This window comes from Metarhizium robertsii (genome assembly GCF_000187425.2).
Source record: "Metarhizium robertsii ARSEF 23 chromosome Unknown MAA_Scf_1, whole genome shotgun sequence".
NCBI lineage: Eukaryota > Fungi > Ascomycota > Sordariomycetes > Hypocreales > Clavicipitaceae > Metarhizium > Metarhizium robertsii.
The window spans coordinates 2,521,858-2,536,585 of NW_011942149.1; the positions used below are offsets into that span (position 1 = coordinate 2,521,858).

Sequence of the window (14,728 nt, forward strand, 5' to 3'; positions counted from 1 at the left end):
GAATCTTGCTAAGGGAGTATTATACCACTAAACCATCCGCCCAATGAGATTGATGATAGTTGATCTGCTATTTTGTTAAATGAGGGCTTGAGGAGATTTTGCGTGGGCGAGTGGAGACGGTCGCTTCGGACGGGCCGATCCCCTCTGGTGTGTTGAGGCTGCAAGCGGACCCGGACCCACATCAACTCCAGCTAGGTACGTACCTCAATTGACCTTGAGAAGAGCCTGAATTTTTATGTGTGTGATAGCTCTTTATTACTTGGATGTACGGAGTATGCTGGTGCTTCTTTAAATACGTGATTTAGGTGTGGAATCAAGTACCCCTTAGAATCCGGCTTCTAATTGTATCATCATCCCTACCGGTACTTGCTTGCAGCCTTGCTTGCAGCCTTACTCGCTTGCAGCCTTGCTTGCAGCCTTACTTGCTTGCAGCCTTGACACACCAGGGGATAGGATTTCGAGCATCAATGGAGGAACTGCATGAATTGCGGGGTCAATAATGGATCTCGAACAGTTGGAGTCTGGGAATAGAATAAAATTCCTGGTGGAACCTAAGCTTATGCTAGTAATCATAACGGTATTGGTACAACTGCCGAAATAGGAAATGCATCGGGCTCACTTTGGGCTTGTCACCTTGCTGGACCTCGTGGCCCATGGTCTCTGCACTGAATCTTCAAAGAAGAAACACTGATAGACGTCCCCATCACAAAGCAGTCCCGGTGACAATTATAAGAGAACCGACCAGCAGTCACCCCATCACATACCGTGTCCGAATTCGTGCAAGTGTGTACCAGAGTCCATCGGCCATCAAAGTCTCCCTCATCATTCTACTTGGCATTATTTGACTGTTCCCGCAACTACTGCCATGGCACCACAGTATAGGCCTGAATACAAAATCCAGGCCAGTTTGTGTCGCTCCGTTTCGGCCAACAGCCCAGACTGCTCAATCATGACACCCACGCTCAGTGCGACAAACACTACAATGGCCATGCGAGCTATAAAGTTGGGAACGACGGCAAAGGTAATGACAGGCACAAAGACTACACACATGCACGACAAAGCGAGCCTTACAAGTACAGTGTCACCCTGCCGCTGGGGTGTAGCCTGCTCTGCCCGCATCGACGACATGCCATTGTCCTTGAAAAACGGTGGGAACTGCTGTTGTTCTTCGGTTGTCTTGGGCATGGGCGTCGGCCCGTCATCGACTGTATTCAAGTCGTCTGCGGACTGCATCGGCCCAGAGAGGGATATCAAGTCATTTTCCGCATCAAGAAACCGCGTCTCGTCGTCTATGATTAAGTTGCTTGTAGTCAAGTAGGTCTTGTACAGGTGAATATCGCGCCACGTTGGCACCGGAATGTCTTGGACCTTGCGAAACGACGCCAGAACTTGATCTTGAGAAATGTCAGGCCAACATGGCAGCATTGTACTTGTGTGTGCGTGAGGACTCACTATACTGACTCAGCTTGTAGCCAATATGTCCGAGGACCTCGGTCTTCTGGTCTGTCAAGTTGTTGCTGATCCAACGATCCTGTCGACGCGAGGCTGGTATCACACCACCGAGATAGCTTCTTTTCGCCGTGTCCTGTGCTTCTAACGCAATAAGTTGACGCTCCAGTTCTGCAATCTCGTCTTGCATGTACAAGAGCAAACGGTGATTGAGAGCGTCAAAACGACGGTAAATTGGTACGAGAGGCTGACCGCCAGCGCCACCGGACAACTTTGCCGCCAAGAGGTGGTACCCGCTGGGTGCCATCGTTTCCAAGTTGTTGGCAAACTCTGGATAGAAAGTTCCTGTATGCTGGTCTGGGTGGACATCACTTTGGGCAACACTAGCATTTGACCGGGGAGCCGACGAACCGCCACGGTCGTAGGGCTGGGCATAGCCTCCCCTGTACGGCACTTCGGATCCGTAATCGCTGTGAATGCTTAACGGGTTATCAGCAAGCCTAAATGATGACTGCTGCCCATTCCAGCTGAGCTGTGACTTTCTGTCGTCGCCATGATGGCTGCTAGATACAAACGGGTGGCCGTTCGGCCTGGGCTGATGACCCACCTGGCCGTGATCCGACCAGGTATACCCGTTTGCAATTCTGTGGGATGAGGGACCACTTGCCTCAGACGTAGATGTAGAGTTTTTTGTCGAGTCTGGCGAAATGAGATAATCCATCACACTCGGACGACGCTGAGACGGTATGTGGTTGGTGCTTTGAGGAGCAGATATATCTGGAGTGCCGACCTGGCATGGAGGTTGCTCGTCCTGGTCTTCCTGCGTATTCATCTCTGGCTTATCAGACTCTACATCCTTGTCCAACGCACTCGGGCTAAGCGGAGTCTCGTTGATAGGTGGTGTAGTGACACAGAAAGATGATGGCGGCGTATCAGCAGCATCGAGCTGAGCCCCGGGGTCGTCCTCGTCGAAACACTCCTCCACTGTGGCTGGCATGACGGTACTGCTAGGAGCATGAGGGGAAGGGCGGGGGGAGATAATTTCCAAAGGGGAAGAAGAAGCAGAAGCAGAGGGGATATGGTTTGACGCAACAGAATTGTTACTGTCGTCAACAATGCCAGGAGATGGTCCTCCCTGTGCCCCTTTCGCAACTTCACAAGAATCCTCAACCGCCTCGGCTGGGGTAACAGAAGCTTGGTCATCGTTTTGAGCATGCTGGCCATTAGCAGGGACCTCTGGGTCCTGTAATGGCTCACATGTTTCGCTGGCGTTGCTCATTGTTGCGGAATGGTGCTGAGAAACACTGTCATAGTCTTGCGTAGGCAAGCCATAATGGTTCAAACGAGGATTCTAGACCAGGACCAAGGAACGGGAAATGGCAAAATTACACTTATAAATGCTTCGACAGTCATCGGATCTCCCCCTCGAGCTGCTGTCCAGTGAGCGTGTTGCGGCCGGGGTGGGAGAATAGGAGCCGGGCCCAGGAGAGGGCACATGTGTCCAAAGCATGAGGTAACGGTCGATAATTTGATCAATGTCACACTGCGTGGAATCCCACACAGTCAATATAACTTTGCATTATGATGACCAAACTTGGCAAGGACCGCCTTCGGGCTCTATCGTTGTACGTACCGAGACTGCCCTGGCTGCGTCTCTTCTCGTCCTCTTGCCCTGGCGACTCGTGATCTTCGTCTCCCTTCACCCGGTCACCTTTCCGCCTTTCTACAAGAGTAACCAGGACGGGGATGCGGCCAAGAATGGGGCAAAGGTGAGGCAACGACACGTGTTGCTAGATCAGAGGAACTGCAGGATATGCATGCTCTTTGCGCCGAGACGCATGCGCCGGACCACATGCTGCTTCTAGCGAGCACTTGAGCCCAAGGCCAAGTTAAGAAGACCAATATCTTTGGGCTGTATTAACAAGACCAACATTTTGCAACTTGATCACATCGTTCCGCGGGTGCGCCCATGGCAGCGGCTTGGTGACTTGGACATAGTACGGGCATACCCAACGGTGCCCAACGTGCGCTATGCATCAACTATTCTTTGAGTGAGCAAATTGTCGTGGAACAAATTACCAACTAGGTGATTCTTACGGTTGACATGGGACGACATCAGACGAGACCGTTGGCCGAAAGTCGCAGGTCTCATGCATCATGTTGGGGTCGGAATTGGGGGTGGCTTTCGCATTGCTGCAGGCAACACAAAGGGACTTGGCTGGCGGCAGCCGGGCCATCCATGACCGTGACCATTGATGGCACAGAGGTCCTGAGCACAGAGCATCAAATAATCAACTGTCATGCTCAATGTTTGACCAGGGATGGACGGAACACGACAAGTCGGAGAGCATTGAACGTTGAAGGTGTGCCGGCTCACAACCAGCACTGAGGTTGACCTCGAGTCTTTGGCCCAGAGACCGTTTTATTGCACCAGACGCTAGTAACTGGTACGTACCGCCAGTTGGTTGAATACCGGCCCTGCACCTGATTGCAGTTGCCAAGTCTCCACCACAGCAATGCAATGCACCGCCAGACCATCCTTTTCCAAAGCCAGACATGCAAATTTCATTCCGTCATCAGCAACTGCAACACAACCCCATTGACGCAACGCGCGTTGAACTGGATGCAATCTGCAGCCACCGTCGTCACAATTTATGGACTGCCTGCAGCCAATTTCCGTCCTTGGCTCAGCTTCAGACAACGCAGGTTGCGCTCCTCGGGCCCAAAACCTGTCAACTAGTGACGAGCACATTGCTCCCGAATGATTAAGCAATGCACACACGGCCTATGACTTCCGACGATACACGCCGTCGCCAGATCTTGAAATAGAAGACCGGAAACTACCCACGACCTCCCGCAATGAAAATGAGGCGAGTGCCGATCTCCGAGGTTGGGAGATATCTTCTCCGTGGGAGCATCTCAAAGCGAGGCTGTTTGGTGGGACGTCATACTCTTGGACACAGCGCCGTGGCTTTGCGATCGCCAAACTTCTTGTCTGGGCACTTTCGAGCCGCATCAACAATTGAAAAACCGACCGCATCTTCGAATGAAAGCGTTATTCCCTTTCGCAAGCAGCTAAAGGAGGAGGCAAAGCTTGCCAAGAAGCAGGGCAAGAAGAAATCAAAAGGCGATTATCAGACTGTGGATGGCTGGGAATTGACTGTGGGCATTGAAATTCATGCACAGCTCAACACCGCCCGGAAGCTCTTTTCCCCTGCAACCACGTCGTTCAACGACGAGCCCAACAGTCACGTGGCCCTTTTTGATGTCTCTATGCCTGGAAGTCAGCCGCTGATACAAAGGGAGACACTGCTTCCGGCGCTACGGGCTGCCTTGGCTCTCAACTGCGAGATCCAATCTGTAAGTCGCTTTGACAGGAAGCATTACTTCTGGTGGGACCAGCCGGCTGGATATCAAATAACCCAATACTACGAGCCTTTTGCCAAGAATGGTCATATCACACTTTATGCTCGGGACGGCATTGCTGCTGAAGATGGTGAAAGTGTCACCGTTGGTATTAAACAAGTGCAGCTTGAGCAGGATACCGCCAAAACGTTGACACAAACCGGCAATGTGCATTGGCTAGATTTCAACCGAGTTGGTGTGCCTCTGATCGAGATCATTACTGAGCCCGACATGCATCATCCTCGAACGGCTGCCGCTCTGGTTCGCAAAATCCAGCTTTTACTCAACACTGTCGACACTTGTGTTTCAGGAATGGAAACTGGCGGTCTCAGAGCGGACGTGAACGTGTCGGTCCGCAAAACCGACGACCCTTCTTGCAAACTGGGCACACGGACAGAGATCAAGAACCTCGGTACCATAAAAGCTGTCGAGGACGCCATTATCGCCGAAAGAGATCGCCAAATTCAGGAGCTAGAAGCCGGCAGGAGCATAGCTGGCGAGACCCGAGGATGGTCACTTGGATCGAAAGAGACCCGGAGGTTACGAGGGAAGGAAGGCGAAGTCGACTATCGCTACATGCCTGATCCTGATATCGCGCCGCTTGTGATAGGAAATGATCTGGTGGAGCATCTTCGAACTTCGTTGGCCGTGTTGCCAGACGCGGAGCTGGATACGTTAATAAATGATTTTGGACTGACCGCCAAGGATGCTCTATCGCTAATCATTCTGGATAATGGAGCTAGGGTTCAATATTTTTACAAAGTGTTGGATGGCATTGACCGAAAGATGCAAGTCGAACTGGCAGACAAGACAAGACCGGATTTGAAGAGCTACGCAACTCTTGCTGCAAATTGGGTCACGCACGAACTGGGCCGGCTGACAACGTACAAAGCCGGGCCATTGGCCTCGGCCGAGCTACTCTTTACAGCGGACGGTGAATGCGCGCAAGTTCCTGCTGCTGATTTGTCCCAACTCCTTTATCATCTATGTCTAAAGCAAATTACGGGCAAGGTCGCCAAAGAACTCCTTTTGTCTATTTATCTCGAAGAACTGCAAGGCAGTGTAGAAGAGGCCATTGAGGCAAACGGCTTATGGTTCAGGGAGATTTCGGAGACTGAGTATCGACAGTTGGCAAAAGAGGCTGTGGAAGGAGAGGACAAGGTCTTGCAGGAATTTATTGGTTATAAGAAGTTTCCGCAAGGAAAGTTGATGTATCTTGTTGGAAAGATGATGAAGATGGGCCCCACGGAGCGGATCAATGCCGCGACTGCTGAGGCCGCTATGAGGGCGCAGATTGAAGCCTCACATGGCCGAGGTTGACGTTAGCCGTTGGGCATTAACGTTGCTGCACTGGATGCACAGGTGGCTTGTATGAATAATACAGAAGAATATATCAAAGCGTGGTAATCTTTACTCACGGTGCTCAGCCTGGTCTAGCTTTCGAAATACTGGTAGAAGCTCAATAACATAGAAAGAAGGGCTGAACGCGGGGAAGACTAGATGTGACGGAACATGTTGTTATCATGGGTTGAATTATGCAATAACCAGCCTGATTTCTAATTAGTGTTAAACGCCAGCTGAGAAAACTGATTCCTTCAACCAATCATACCAGATTCTCCATTTGATTTCACTCCGTCTTACGCTGGCTAGCTGGCTGACAGCACAGGATTTCAAAGAGCATCAATGAATCTCTCCAACATATGCTTGGCAGCCCCACTTCAACGTTGACCTGCTTACTCCGAACCTTCTCAACCCATGGCGGGGCACAGTCTGTCAGACGCTCGACCATGGAAATTCTGACGAGAGTGACTCAGGCAATCTCACCACCATTCTTCGCATCACCACCAGCGACCGTTTCTCGCCGCCGGCGTCGCCTGAATTTCGCCTAGACGAATACAGTCCCTCTCATCATGGCGACCTCGAACGAGACCCCCGCTGGGGACCTTGCGACCCAAATCCTCCATGCGCTGGACAAGAACTCGCCCCTCCTCTCGTCTACCGCCTTCCCCACGATCCCCTCCACCGAGGTAAAGGGTGCACTCGATAGACTTGCCTCCCGTGACATGGTCAAGTACGAAACGATAGACCGAGAAGAAGCCATTCTAGAGCCTGAGGGCGAGCAGATTGCCGCCAATGGTAGCCACGAGGCCCGGGTTTTTGAGGCTCTGCGCACCGCAGTGGAGGGGCTGACAATCCAAGAGCTTGAAACGGCAATTGGCGACAAGAATGTGGTCAAGATTGGCCAGGGCCGAGCTTTCAGGGAGAAGTGGATTTCCAAGACCCCAGGTAGGCCTTTTGATACTTCGAGAAATGCGAGATTATGTTTTGGATCACTAATTGGCGAATAATGCAGATGGCAAGTTCAAGGCCGCCGTGAGTAGCACCTACATGCACGAGAAGACAGAAAACATGACAAGATACGAGGTAACTAACGGAAACTCGGCCTTTAGAAAGAGTCCATCAAGGACACCACCAAGGAACAAATGCAGACCATTCAGTCGACAAAGTCGTACCCCGATGCCAAGATGCTCGCTGATTTGAAGAAGCGTAAGCTTGTCCGAACGCAGAAGATTATCAGCTTCAACTTTCAAAAGGGGGAAAAGTTTGCCCTCAAGATCCCCGAGGTGGCTACCGACTTGACGGCCGACATGATTGCCAGCGGTTCATGGAAGTCGGCTACTTTCAAGGGATACAACTTCAAGGCCTTGGGTGCCGATCAGCACCCCGGAGCTCTGCATCCCCTGAACAAGGTCCGATCCGAGCTGAGGCAAATCTTCTTCGAGATGGGCTTCCAGGAGATGCCTACAGACAAGTATGCAGAAGTGTTGGCGCACAACGTGAATGGCAAGGTTCTGACTCGTGGCCAGGTTCGTCGAGTCGGGATTCTGGAATTTCGATGCGCTCTTTGTGCCACAACAGCATCCTGCTCGTGATATGCAAGATACCGTATGTGTATTGAAGTTTGCACATGTTTGGAAATGGTAGTCGGGCTGACGCTGCTGGCAGTTTTACGTATCGGACCCCAAGGAGGCAGACATGCCTAGAGGGGAAGATTCTAGTGATACGGCTGACTACAAGACGTACTGGGATAACGTCAAGGATGTCCACCAGGTGAGTATGGCTCTATATTGCACACATATAGGTCGAGGTTAATTCCGTATGTAGGATGGCAAGTACGGCTCCATTGGTTATCGATACCCCTGGTCTGGAGAAGAATCCAAGAAGCTCGTGCTTCGAACACACACCACAGCTATCAGCGCCAACATGCTGTACAAACTAGCGCAGCAGAAGGGCCCTGACGGCCGTCCGCCACCAGCTCGTTACTTCTCCATTGATCGTGTGTTCCGTAACGAAACAGTCGATGCCACCCACTTGGCAGAATTTCATCAGGTCGAGGGTGTCATTGCTGACTACGACTTGACGCTCGGTGGTCTCATGGAGGTTAGAACACACCATATTCGTAAACAGTCCAAAAGCGGTGAAAATGTCGCTGACGTGATGTAGTTTATGGACATCTTCTTCGGCAAGATGGGCATTACCGACCTGAAGTACAAGTGTGCTTACAACCCTTGTGAGTAACTGGTGCCTGAAATGTTGGCGACATGCAGACATTAACCAAGCTGTAGACACCGAGCCCAGCATGGAAATCTTCTCTTATCGTAAGTTCTGATTCATTATTTCCTCATCCAGTAAAGCAATTTCCTCACCAATTCCAGACAAGGGCCTCGGAAAGCTAGTCGAAATCGGCAACAGCGGCATGTTCCGTGCTGAAATGTTGGAATCCATGGGTCTGCCGTAAGTCTCTCAAATCCCAGCAACTTTCCATTTCTGCTAGACTTGATATTCGTCTAACCCTTCCGTGTAGCAAGGACATGCGAGTGTTCGGCTGGGGTCTCTCCCTTGAGCGCCCCACCATGATCAAGTACGGCATCTCAAATATTCGTGAGCTGCTAGGTCACAAGGTCGACCTCAACTTCATGCGAAACAGTCCCGCGGTGCGTTTGGACAAGGAATAGAGCTGGGGAATTTGTTGCAAAGCCGGCCATGAAGTTCTGTTGACGTGGAACGGGAGGGGGGCCATCGCTAGAGATGGACAAACCCGTCGATCTAGGTGGAGCCAAGTGATGAGCATCAGAGCATAGCAAAATCGAGCCGATTTATGACGATGAATAGAGCAATGACGAGTGTTCATCTCCGCCCCCCCATCGTGAATTCGCGATGTCTGCAAGCTGAATTAAAGGACTACATGTCACCATTGGTCTGCAGGTTTCAAGCAAGTAGTCGTTTAGAAGCGCCTTGACCAAACATGCCAAAACAAAAAGCATACAGAATACATCTAGTCTCTGAAGTATCGTCCTGTACCTTTCTCCAATCGATTTGTAACGCTGCGACGAAATGCAACGGCAAGGGTCACATTCACAAATCAGAATCGTCTACACCGATCTCGATGTTTGTTTCCCAGACAAGAAATCGTGCCGCCCCTGCGTCATGCCCAACCAAGCTGTTGGACGCTACGCGGCGAACGGGAGCGTTTGCCCCGCGATCGCGGCCACATGTCGTGTCGATGACATCATGCACCTTTCCTGCCCCCAGTGACGATGGACGTTCTATTTTTTTGGTTTTGTTATTAATACATCTCTCTGGCTACCTGGACCCCAATTGATTCAATTTCACCAAAATAACCACTCTTCATTTTAGAAATTACCAAACATACTTCAACTACTTGCAAGTTTTTTCGGAAAATCTGTCAAACATGTCCTTCCTTGCAGAACGAGCCGTCCGGTCCGCCGTGCCCATGTGTCGAACCATCATGGTTCAGGCCCCTCGGGCATTCAGCACGTCTGTGGCGATGAGGAAGAATCCGACGGAGACGGTCAAGGATGGGCTGAAGACGGTGGATAGAACCGTTACGGATAACGTTGTTCTGCCTGGTTTGGAAGCTGCCGGTACGTTTTTTTTTTCTTTTTTGATGTGGCGACAGACTACTGATTGGTTGTAGCAACTGCTGGAAGCAAGATTAAGCAAGGGGCAGAGACGGTTGCTCAGGGGACTAAGGGCAAGGCGGCGGAGATGGAGGGCAAGGCGGAAGAGCTGAAGGGCAAGGCGAAAGGTGCTGCGGCAGAAGCAGAGGGCAAGGCGAGAGGGACGGCGGAGAAAATGAAGAATCAACTCTGATGAGGAATTTGAAATCTGGAGCCTACTGAGGGGACGAGTGCTTCTTGTCGTGATAGAGAGACGACTGCGCGTCATGTGTAGCTTGCATCAATTGGAGTGGGATAGCGACAGCTTTCACAAATATTTGACATTCTGATTATATGCGTTCAGTCTCTCTGGTCCCGCCGAACCTCGCAAAAATAAAACCCAGTCATTTCGACAAAAGCCAGTGGGATATGAAAGAAATCAAATACGTCAATGGGTATTATAGTAGTGCAAGAACAAAAATACACCTTGGCGGCAAACAACGTAGCACCTAAATACCCAATCGCCGGGTAGATTCCAAGGGAGTCCAGACAAGTAGATCCGCGTAGGGGATGAAATCCAGAATATCGACGACCTAGACAGGATTCGTTTGGGCCGGAGGTCGTTCGAACTCGCCCAAAGGGAACACGACCCAAGTTGTTGCCGGTGTCATGAGGCCAGCACTTCCAGCATAGAATGCAGCAAAGGCGCACAGCACGGCAAATACTCCTCCCGCACGATTGACACGAACCGCCGCCGTTGTGTGGGTAGTGGAGATGAACTGAGCAATGCTGAGGAAGAAAAATGCCAGAACAAGCAGGCCCAAGACGGTCAAAATGGCAATGTTTGTTCTCAATGCGGCAATGAAAAAGATGAGGGTTAGGAAGCACCACAGAATCAAGAATATGCCCACGGCGAAGCTGAAGGCGTGCTCATCTCCACCGTAGGCTTGCTTGATACCGAGCTGAGGGACCATGAACATGGCAAACGCAAGCCAGAAGGCGCCGTAGGAGCAGTGGACAGTTGTACCAAAGGTATTGCCCACACGGAATTCCATAATACCGGCAATGAACTGTGCAGTGCCGCCGTAGAAGACAGCCAGACCGAATACTGCTTGGTCAGGACCGACGCTTCCAAGGGGGTTGGAGTTTGGCAATCTGGTGAGGATGAGTTGTTAGGTCCATCTTGTGAGACGCAGTTGAGCATTTGGACACAATCCGACTTACCCAGCACCGCACTGGTATAGGCCCAGGACAAAGGTAGTAAGAGCAAAGGCAATGAGACCCAGAGGTCCAGGATTGGCAATCTTGAAAAATTGAGGATCATACACCTGAGAGACCATGGACTGGTAAGGCTTTGGTACTCTCCCCCCAGGACCTGCGTCGGCGGTGGTTGGAGGCAAGTGATGGCCATTATGATTGCCCTCCTTGTAAGTCTGCTCGGCGGCAGTATCGTTGTTTTGAACGGGGGCAGACATTTTGGTTTTGTAGTTATCGTGCCGCCGACAAGTAGCTGTTTGCGCTTGGCGGTCTCTTCGCATAAAGCAGCAGTACTGAAGCCAGAGGCTAGCAGGTGTCAGCGCATTGTCCCAGCAGCCATCTACCAGCTCCTTTTATAAACCGGGAACAGCAGGCAAAGAAGCTCCCCCTCTCCTCATCTTCCTCTGCCCCGAAATTGCGTTTCTCTACATGACGGTCGTGGCTGGCTACCAATTATCCACCCACGCCGGTAGCTGCTTTGCGCGCCCAACAAGGAAAGAGACTCGCAGCTCATGCGGGGTTCTATTGGAGGAAGAAGAAACAGAGTGATGGCTTGTGGCCACGGGAAGTTCGGCTCGCCTGATGGAAGGATGATTCCTGCTGGAAGCAGCAAAGATGGTGTAGGCGGGCAATGAATTGCGATTCGATACCAGAGGTCTGAGGCATCGGCGAGACACGCCCATAGGCTGGGGGACTAAGACGGGAGTGCAAAAGTAGCGACATGGCGTTTCGACTAGGGTGCGCCATTGACGAAGGTCTGATCTGGTTCACTGTTTCACGTCCCCCTCGCTGTGGAACGTTGGCTTCTAGAGTTTCGAAGGTGCTTGGGTGGACCCCAGCATCACCATGCAGTCATGACTTTTGTAGGGTGAGGGGATGATGGTTTTCGTCGCGGATTGAGTTTCTGGCGGAGGAAGGAGCGGGCGATCGACGAGAGCAGACAACTGCCAAATACAGTCGCACTGTAGCCACGGTCTTTGGAGACGAGGCGTAATGGGCGTCTTGCGTAGGATGAATCTGTCATTTTGTAACTACCTACTTAAAAACAAGAAAATATAAAATAGGACAATAACAAGCATGGGTGCGTGCCAGCGGTTCGGAAAATGACAAACGGCATTCCAATGTCCTTGACTAATTGTCTCGCCCGCATTAAACGTTCATCATGACCAAGCCTACTATGTCCGATGCCAAAGCCATTTCAATAGGCGTACATCGCTCCATATCAGTCAATCTGCCAGTCATATATCAATTGATACCATAAGACGCCCGCATATTCACTAGTATCTGGTCGCGCAGTACCTTGCCAGTCATTCCTGAAAAGTTGTCTGTAGGGTAGATGTGTAAGCTTGTAGGCACAGATGGAGGTTGCCGACTAACCGTCGATCGATAGGTCCTTGCGGTTGAATCTTGCGGATTTTGGATAAAGACTGGATGGCATTCCTCAACAGGCAGCTCGAATATCTCCGGGCGCATTAGGAATGGCGACCAGATACGACGGCCCCGGGGGGCAGCGATCCCAGATGGATGGATACTCCACTTTTCCGGAGCCGTCAGGGGCTCTAAATAGTGGGCCACTCCGGAGTGGGACTTCAAGACGGCTCGGGAGACGGCGCTGTCACTCTTTGATCGTGCGTGGATCTGCTCGGCACCCTGATGGGTGTGCAGAGGCACTGCTGCTCGTTTATCGTCGTGCAGTCGTCCACCGTCTGGCCAGAGTACTAGTACATGGAGATCTCGGGTGGGACCCAATCCCCGGACCCGGATCCAAGCCCGATGCCGGCGTTGCTCGGCGAGAACCTGGCCATCTCTAACGCTTCATATATTGTCATGGACAGCATGCGATGCAGTAGTCCAAACTCTTCCCAATCCGGACCTACTTTTACATTATTTCTACTACAGACTCACGGCGCAGTTCGGCAATGGTCCCATATGTAAAACTGGCCTTGTGAGGCTGCCGCTACAATTCGACTTGCTGAAATTTCTTATATGAGCTAAAGTAGCAACATTGCGACGGTTAATTTCCTCTTGACTATTACGAGTTACGAGGAAGGCTGACCCTATTAATCAGCACGTGGGACAAAACAGAACCTAGCATCTGCAGAATAAGTGCCTGCTTCCCTATTGCATATTGAATAAAACTACTCGACACACACATCGTGATAAACGCCAACTAGCAAGGCTGTCGAAGTGAGTTTTGCTCTTGCGGACCTGTTGGCCCATTTCGCACATGCCGCGGACACGCAGTCAGGATCAGGATCAAACTCGAATCAAATATCTTTGTTTTCGCGCGATTTTAGCAGCAAGTCCTAGGGCCGAAGAGTATTATTGGTGTGGATTTTGTAAAAATGCCATTCGGAACTCGGAAAAGAATCGAGATTAAGCCGCTTTGGCCCGCTGTGGATCCCCCGCACGCCGGTTTCCCGCCAACCGCCTTGCCGCCGCACTAAACGGGTATTGGCTGCACTTGCGCACCACGACATCCGGAGTGTGGAAACTTGCTCACCTGATGACAGCCTCCGTCATCGACCTCGTCCTCCATTCCCGCAACATCGCGAGCCGCCCCGGCCGATTGCCTACCCCCGGCAACGACACCAAAACCTGAATCGAAACGAGCAATGTAAAATTTACTCGGTTCTTCTTCCTATGCGCGCCCCTCGCAATCACGGAAGTCTGCACCCACGATGCTCAAACACTCGGCCGCGGCCATCTGCTCATCCACGTGCTCAGTACCGTGCAGTCCATGCCCGTCATCCGCTACCTCAGCACGACGATTCAGCGCAAAATGCCCGCTAGCACGACCCTCCAAACGCCCTTCATCGTCGAAGCATTGGATGCTCGAGCCTTCCAGATGCTACGCAACGAGGCCTCCGAAACCCGATGACCCAAGCCCGCCGCCGTGGCCAAGGTCGCCACACCCAACCCCCTACGAGATATTCGGCATGCAGCGCGGCGCGCCGTACACAAAACGGCGGTTCTACCAGCTCGTGAAGCTATACCACCCCGACACCCACGACAAAGATGCGCTGCCCTCGTCCTCCCCGCAGCAGATTCCACACGCAACCCGCCTCGAGAGGTACCACCTCGTCGTGGCGGCCAACAATCTCCTAAGCGACCCGAACAAACGTCGTCTGTACGACCACCACGGCATCGGCTGGACGGCCGGCCACCGTGCCCCGGACCTCCGAGAGGCCGACAAGGCGTGGCGACACCAGCCGGGGAATGCCTCGCGCAACGCCACCTGGGAGGACTGGGAGCAGTGGCGGAACGAGCGCGACGGCAAGCCCAGCGAGCCCATGTACATGAGCAACGGGACGTTTGCGGCCCTCGTAGTCTGCATGTGCATGATTGGGGCTCTGGCGCAGATGAACCGCGCCGAAGCCGCCGGCGAGCAGTACGTCGACTTTGTGCAGCAGAAGGACTGGGCCATCGGGCAGAAGATGCGCGAAAACACCATGGCGTCGGCGGGGAGGACAAAGGACGAGAGGGTCGACACGTTTCTACGGGACAGGGAGAACCTGTCGTTTGACTTTCAGCCTGCCAAGTACGACGACCCCTCGCATGCGAATAGATCAGGATAAAAATGATTTCGACATGAATAATACAAGCTCATAGTGTATTTTGTACAACAACCAGCTCATCTTAGTACTTGCCAACGC

The 14,728-nt window shown here is 52.0% G+C and overlaps 6 protein-coding genes across 6 annotated transcripts; 4 read left to right on the plus strand and 2 right to left on the minus strand.

The window, feature by feature from the left end:
• Positions 1–837: 837 nt before the first annotated feature.
• On the minus strand, positions 838–2,728 carry MAA_04649 (uncharacterized protein; the record flags this gene model as incomplete). The annotated part of the gene is made up of 2 exons (XM_007822745.1): positions 838–1,394; positions 1,453–2,728. 2 exons carry the CDS (start codon positions 2,726–2,728, stop codon positions 838–840), a joined length of 1,833 nt encoding a protein of 610 aa, XP_007820936.1.
• A 1,580-nt stretch (positions 2,729–4,308) lies between these two features.
• On the plus strand, positions 4,309–6,174 carry MAA_04648 (glutamyl-tRNA amidotransferase subunit B; the record flags this gene model as incomplete). The annotated part of the gene is made up of 1 exon (XM_007822744.1): positions 4,309–6,174. One exon carries the CDS (start codon positions 4,309–4,311, stop codon positions 6,172–6,174), a length of 1,866 nt encoding a protein of 621 aa, XP_007820935.1.
• A 590-nt stretch (positions 6,175–6,764) lies between these two features.
• MAA_04647 (Phenylalanyl-tRNA synthetase, class IIc, alpha subunit) lies at positions 6,765–8,870 on the plus strand (the record flags this gene model as incomplete). Its single annotated transcript, XM_007822743.2, has 10 exons — positions 6,765–7,140; positions 7,208–7,227; positions 7,305–7,666; positions 7,722–7,800; positions 7,861–7,965; positions 8,020–8,295; positions 8,359–8,425; positions 8,481–8,513; positions 8,571–8,649; positions 8,720–8,870. 10 exons carry the CDS (start codon positions 6,765–6,767, stop codon positions 8,868–8,870), a joined length of 1,548 nt encoding a protein of 515 aa, XP_007820934.2.
• Positions 8,871–9,607: 737 nt separating this feature from the next.
• MAA_04646 (uncharacterized protein) lies at positions 9,608–10,029 on the plus strand (the record flags this gene model as incomplete). Its single annotated transcript, XM_007822742.2, has 2 exons — positions 9,608–9,800; positions 9,854–10,029. The coding sequence occupies 2 exons, from the start codon at positions 9,608–9,610 to the stop codon at positions 10,027–10,029; spliced, it is 369 nt and encodes a 122-aa protein (XP_007820933.2).
• Positions 10,030–10,408: 379 nt separating this feature from the next.
• Positions 10,409–11,290, minus strand: MAA_04645 (GPR1/FUN34/yaaH family protein; the record flags this gene model as incomplete). The annotated part of the gene is made up of 2 exons (XM_007822741.1): positions 10,409–10,970; positions 11,040–11,290. The coding sequence occupies 2 exons, from the start codon at positions 11,288–11,290 to the stop codon at positions 10,409–10,411; spliced, it is 813 nt and encodes a 270-aa protein (XP_007820932.1).
• Positions 11,291–13,753: 2,463 nt separating this feature from the next.
• Positions 13,754–14,650, plus strand: MAA_04644 (uncharacterized protein; the record flags this gene model as incomplete). The annotated part of the gene is made up of 1 exon (XM_007822740.1): positions 13,754–14,650. The coding sequence occupies one exon, from the start codon at positions 13,754–13,756 to the stop codon at positions 14,648–14,650; it is 897 nt and encodes a 298-aa protein (XP_007820931.1).
• Between the last annotated feature and the right edge of the window lie 78 nt (positions 14,651–14,728).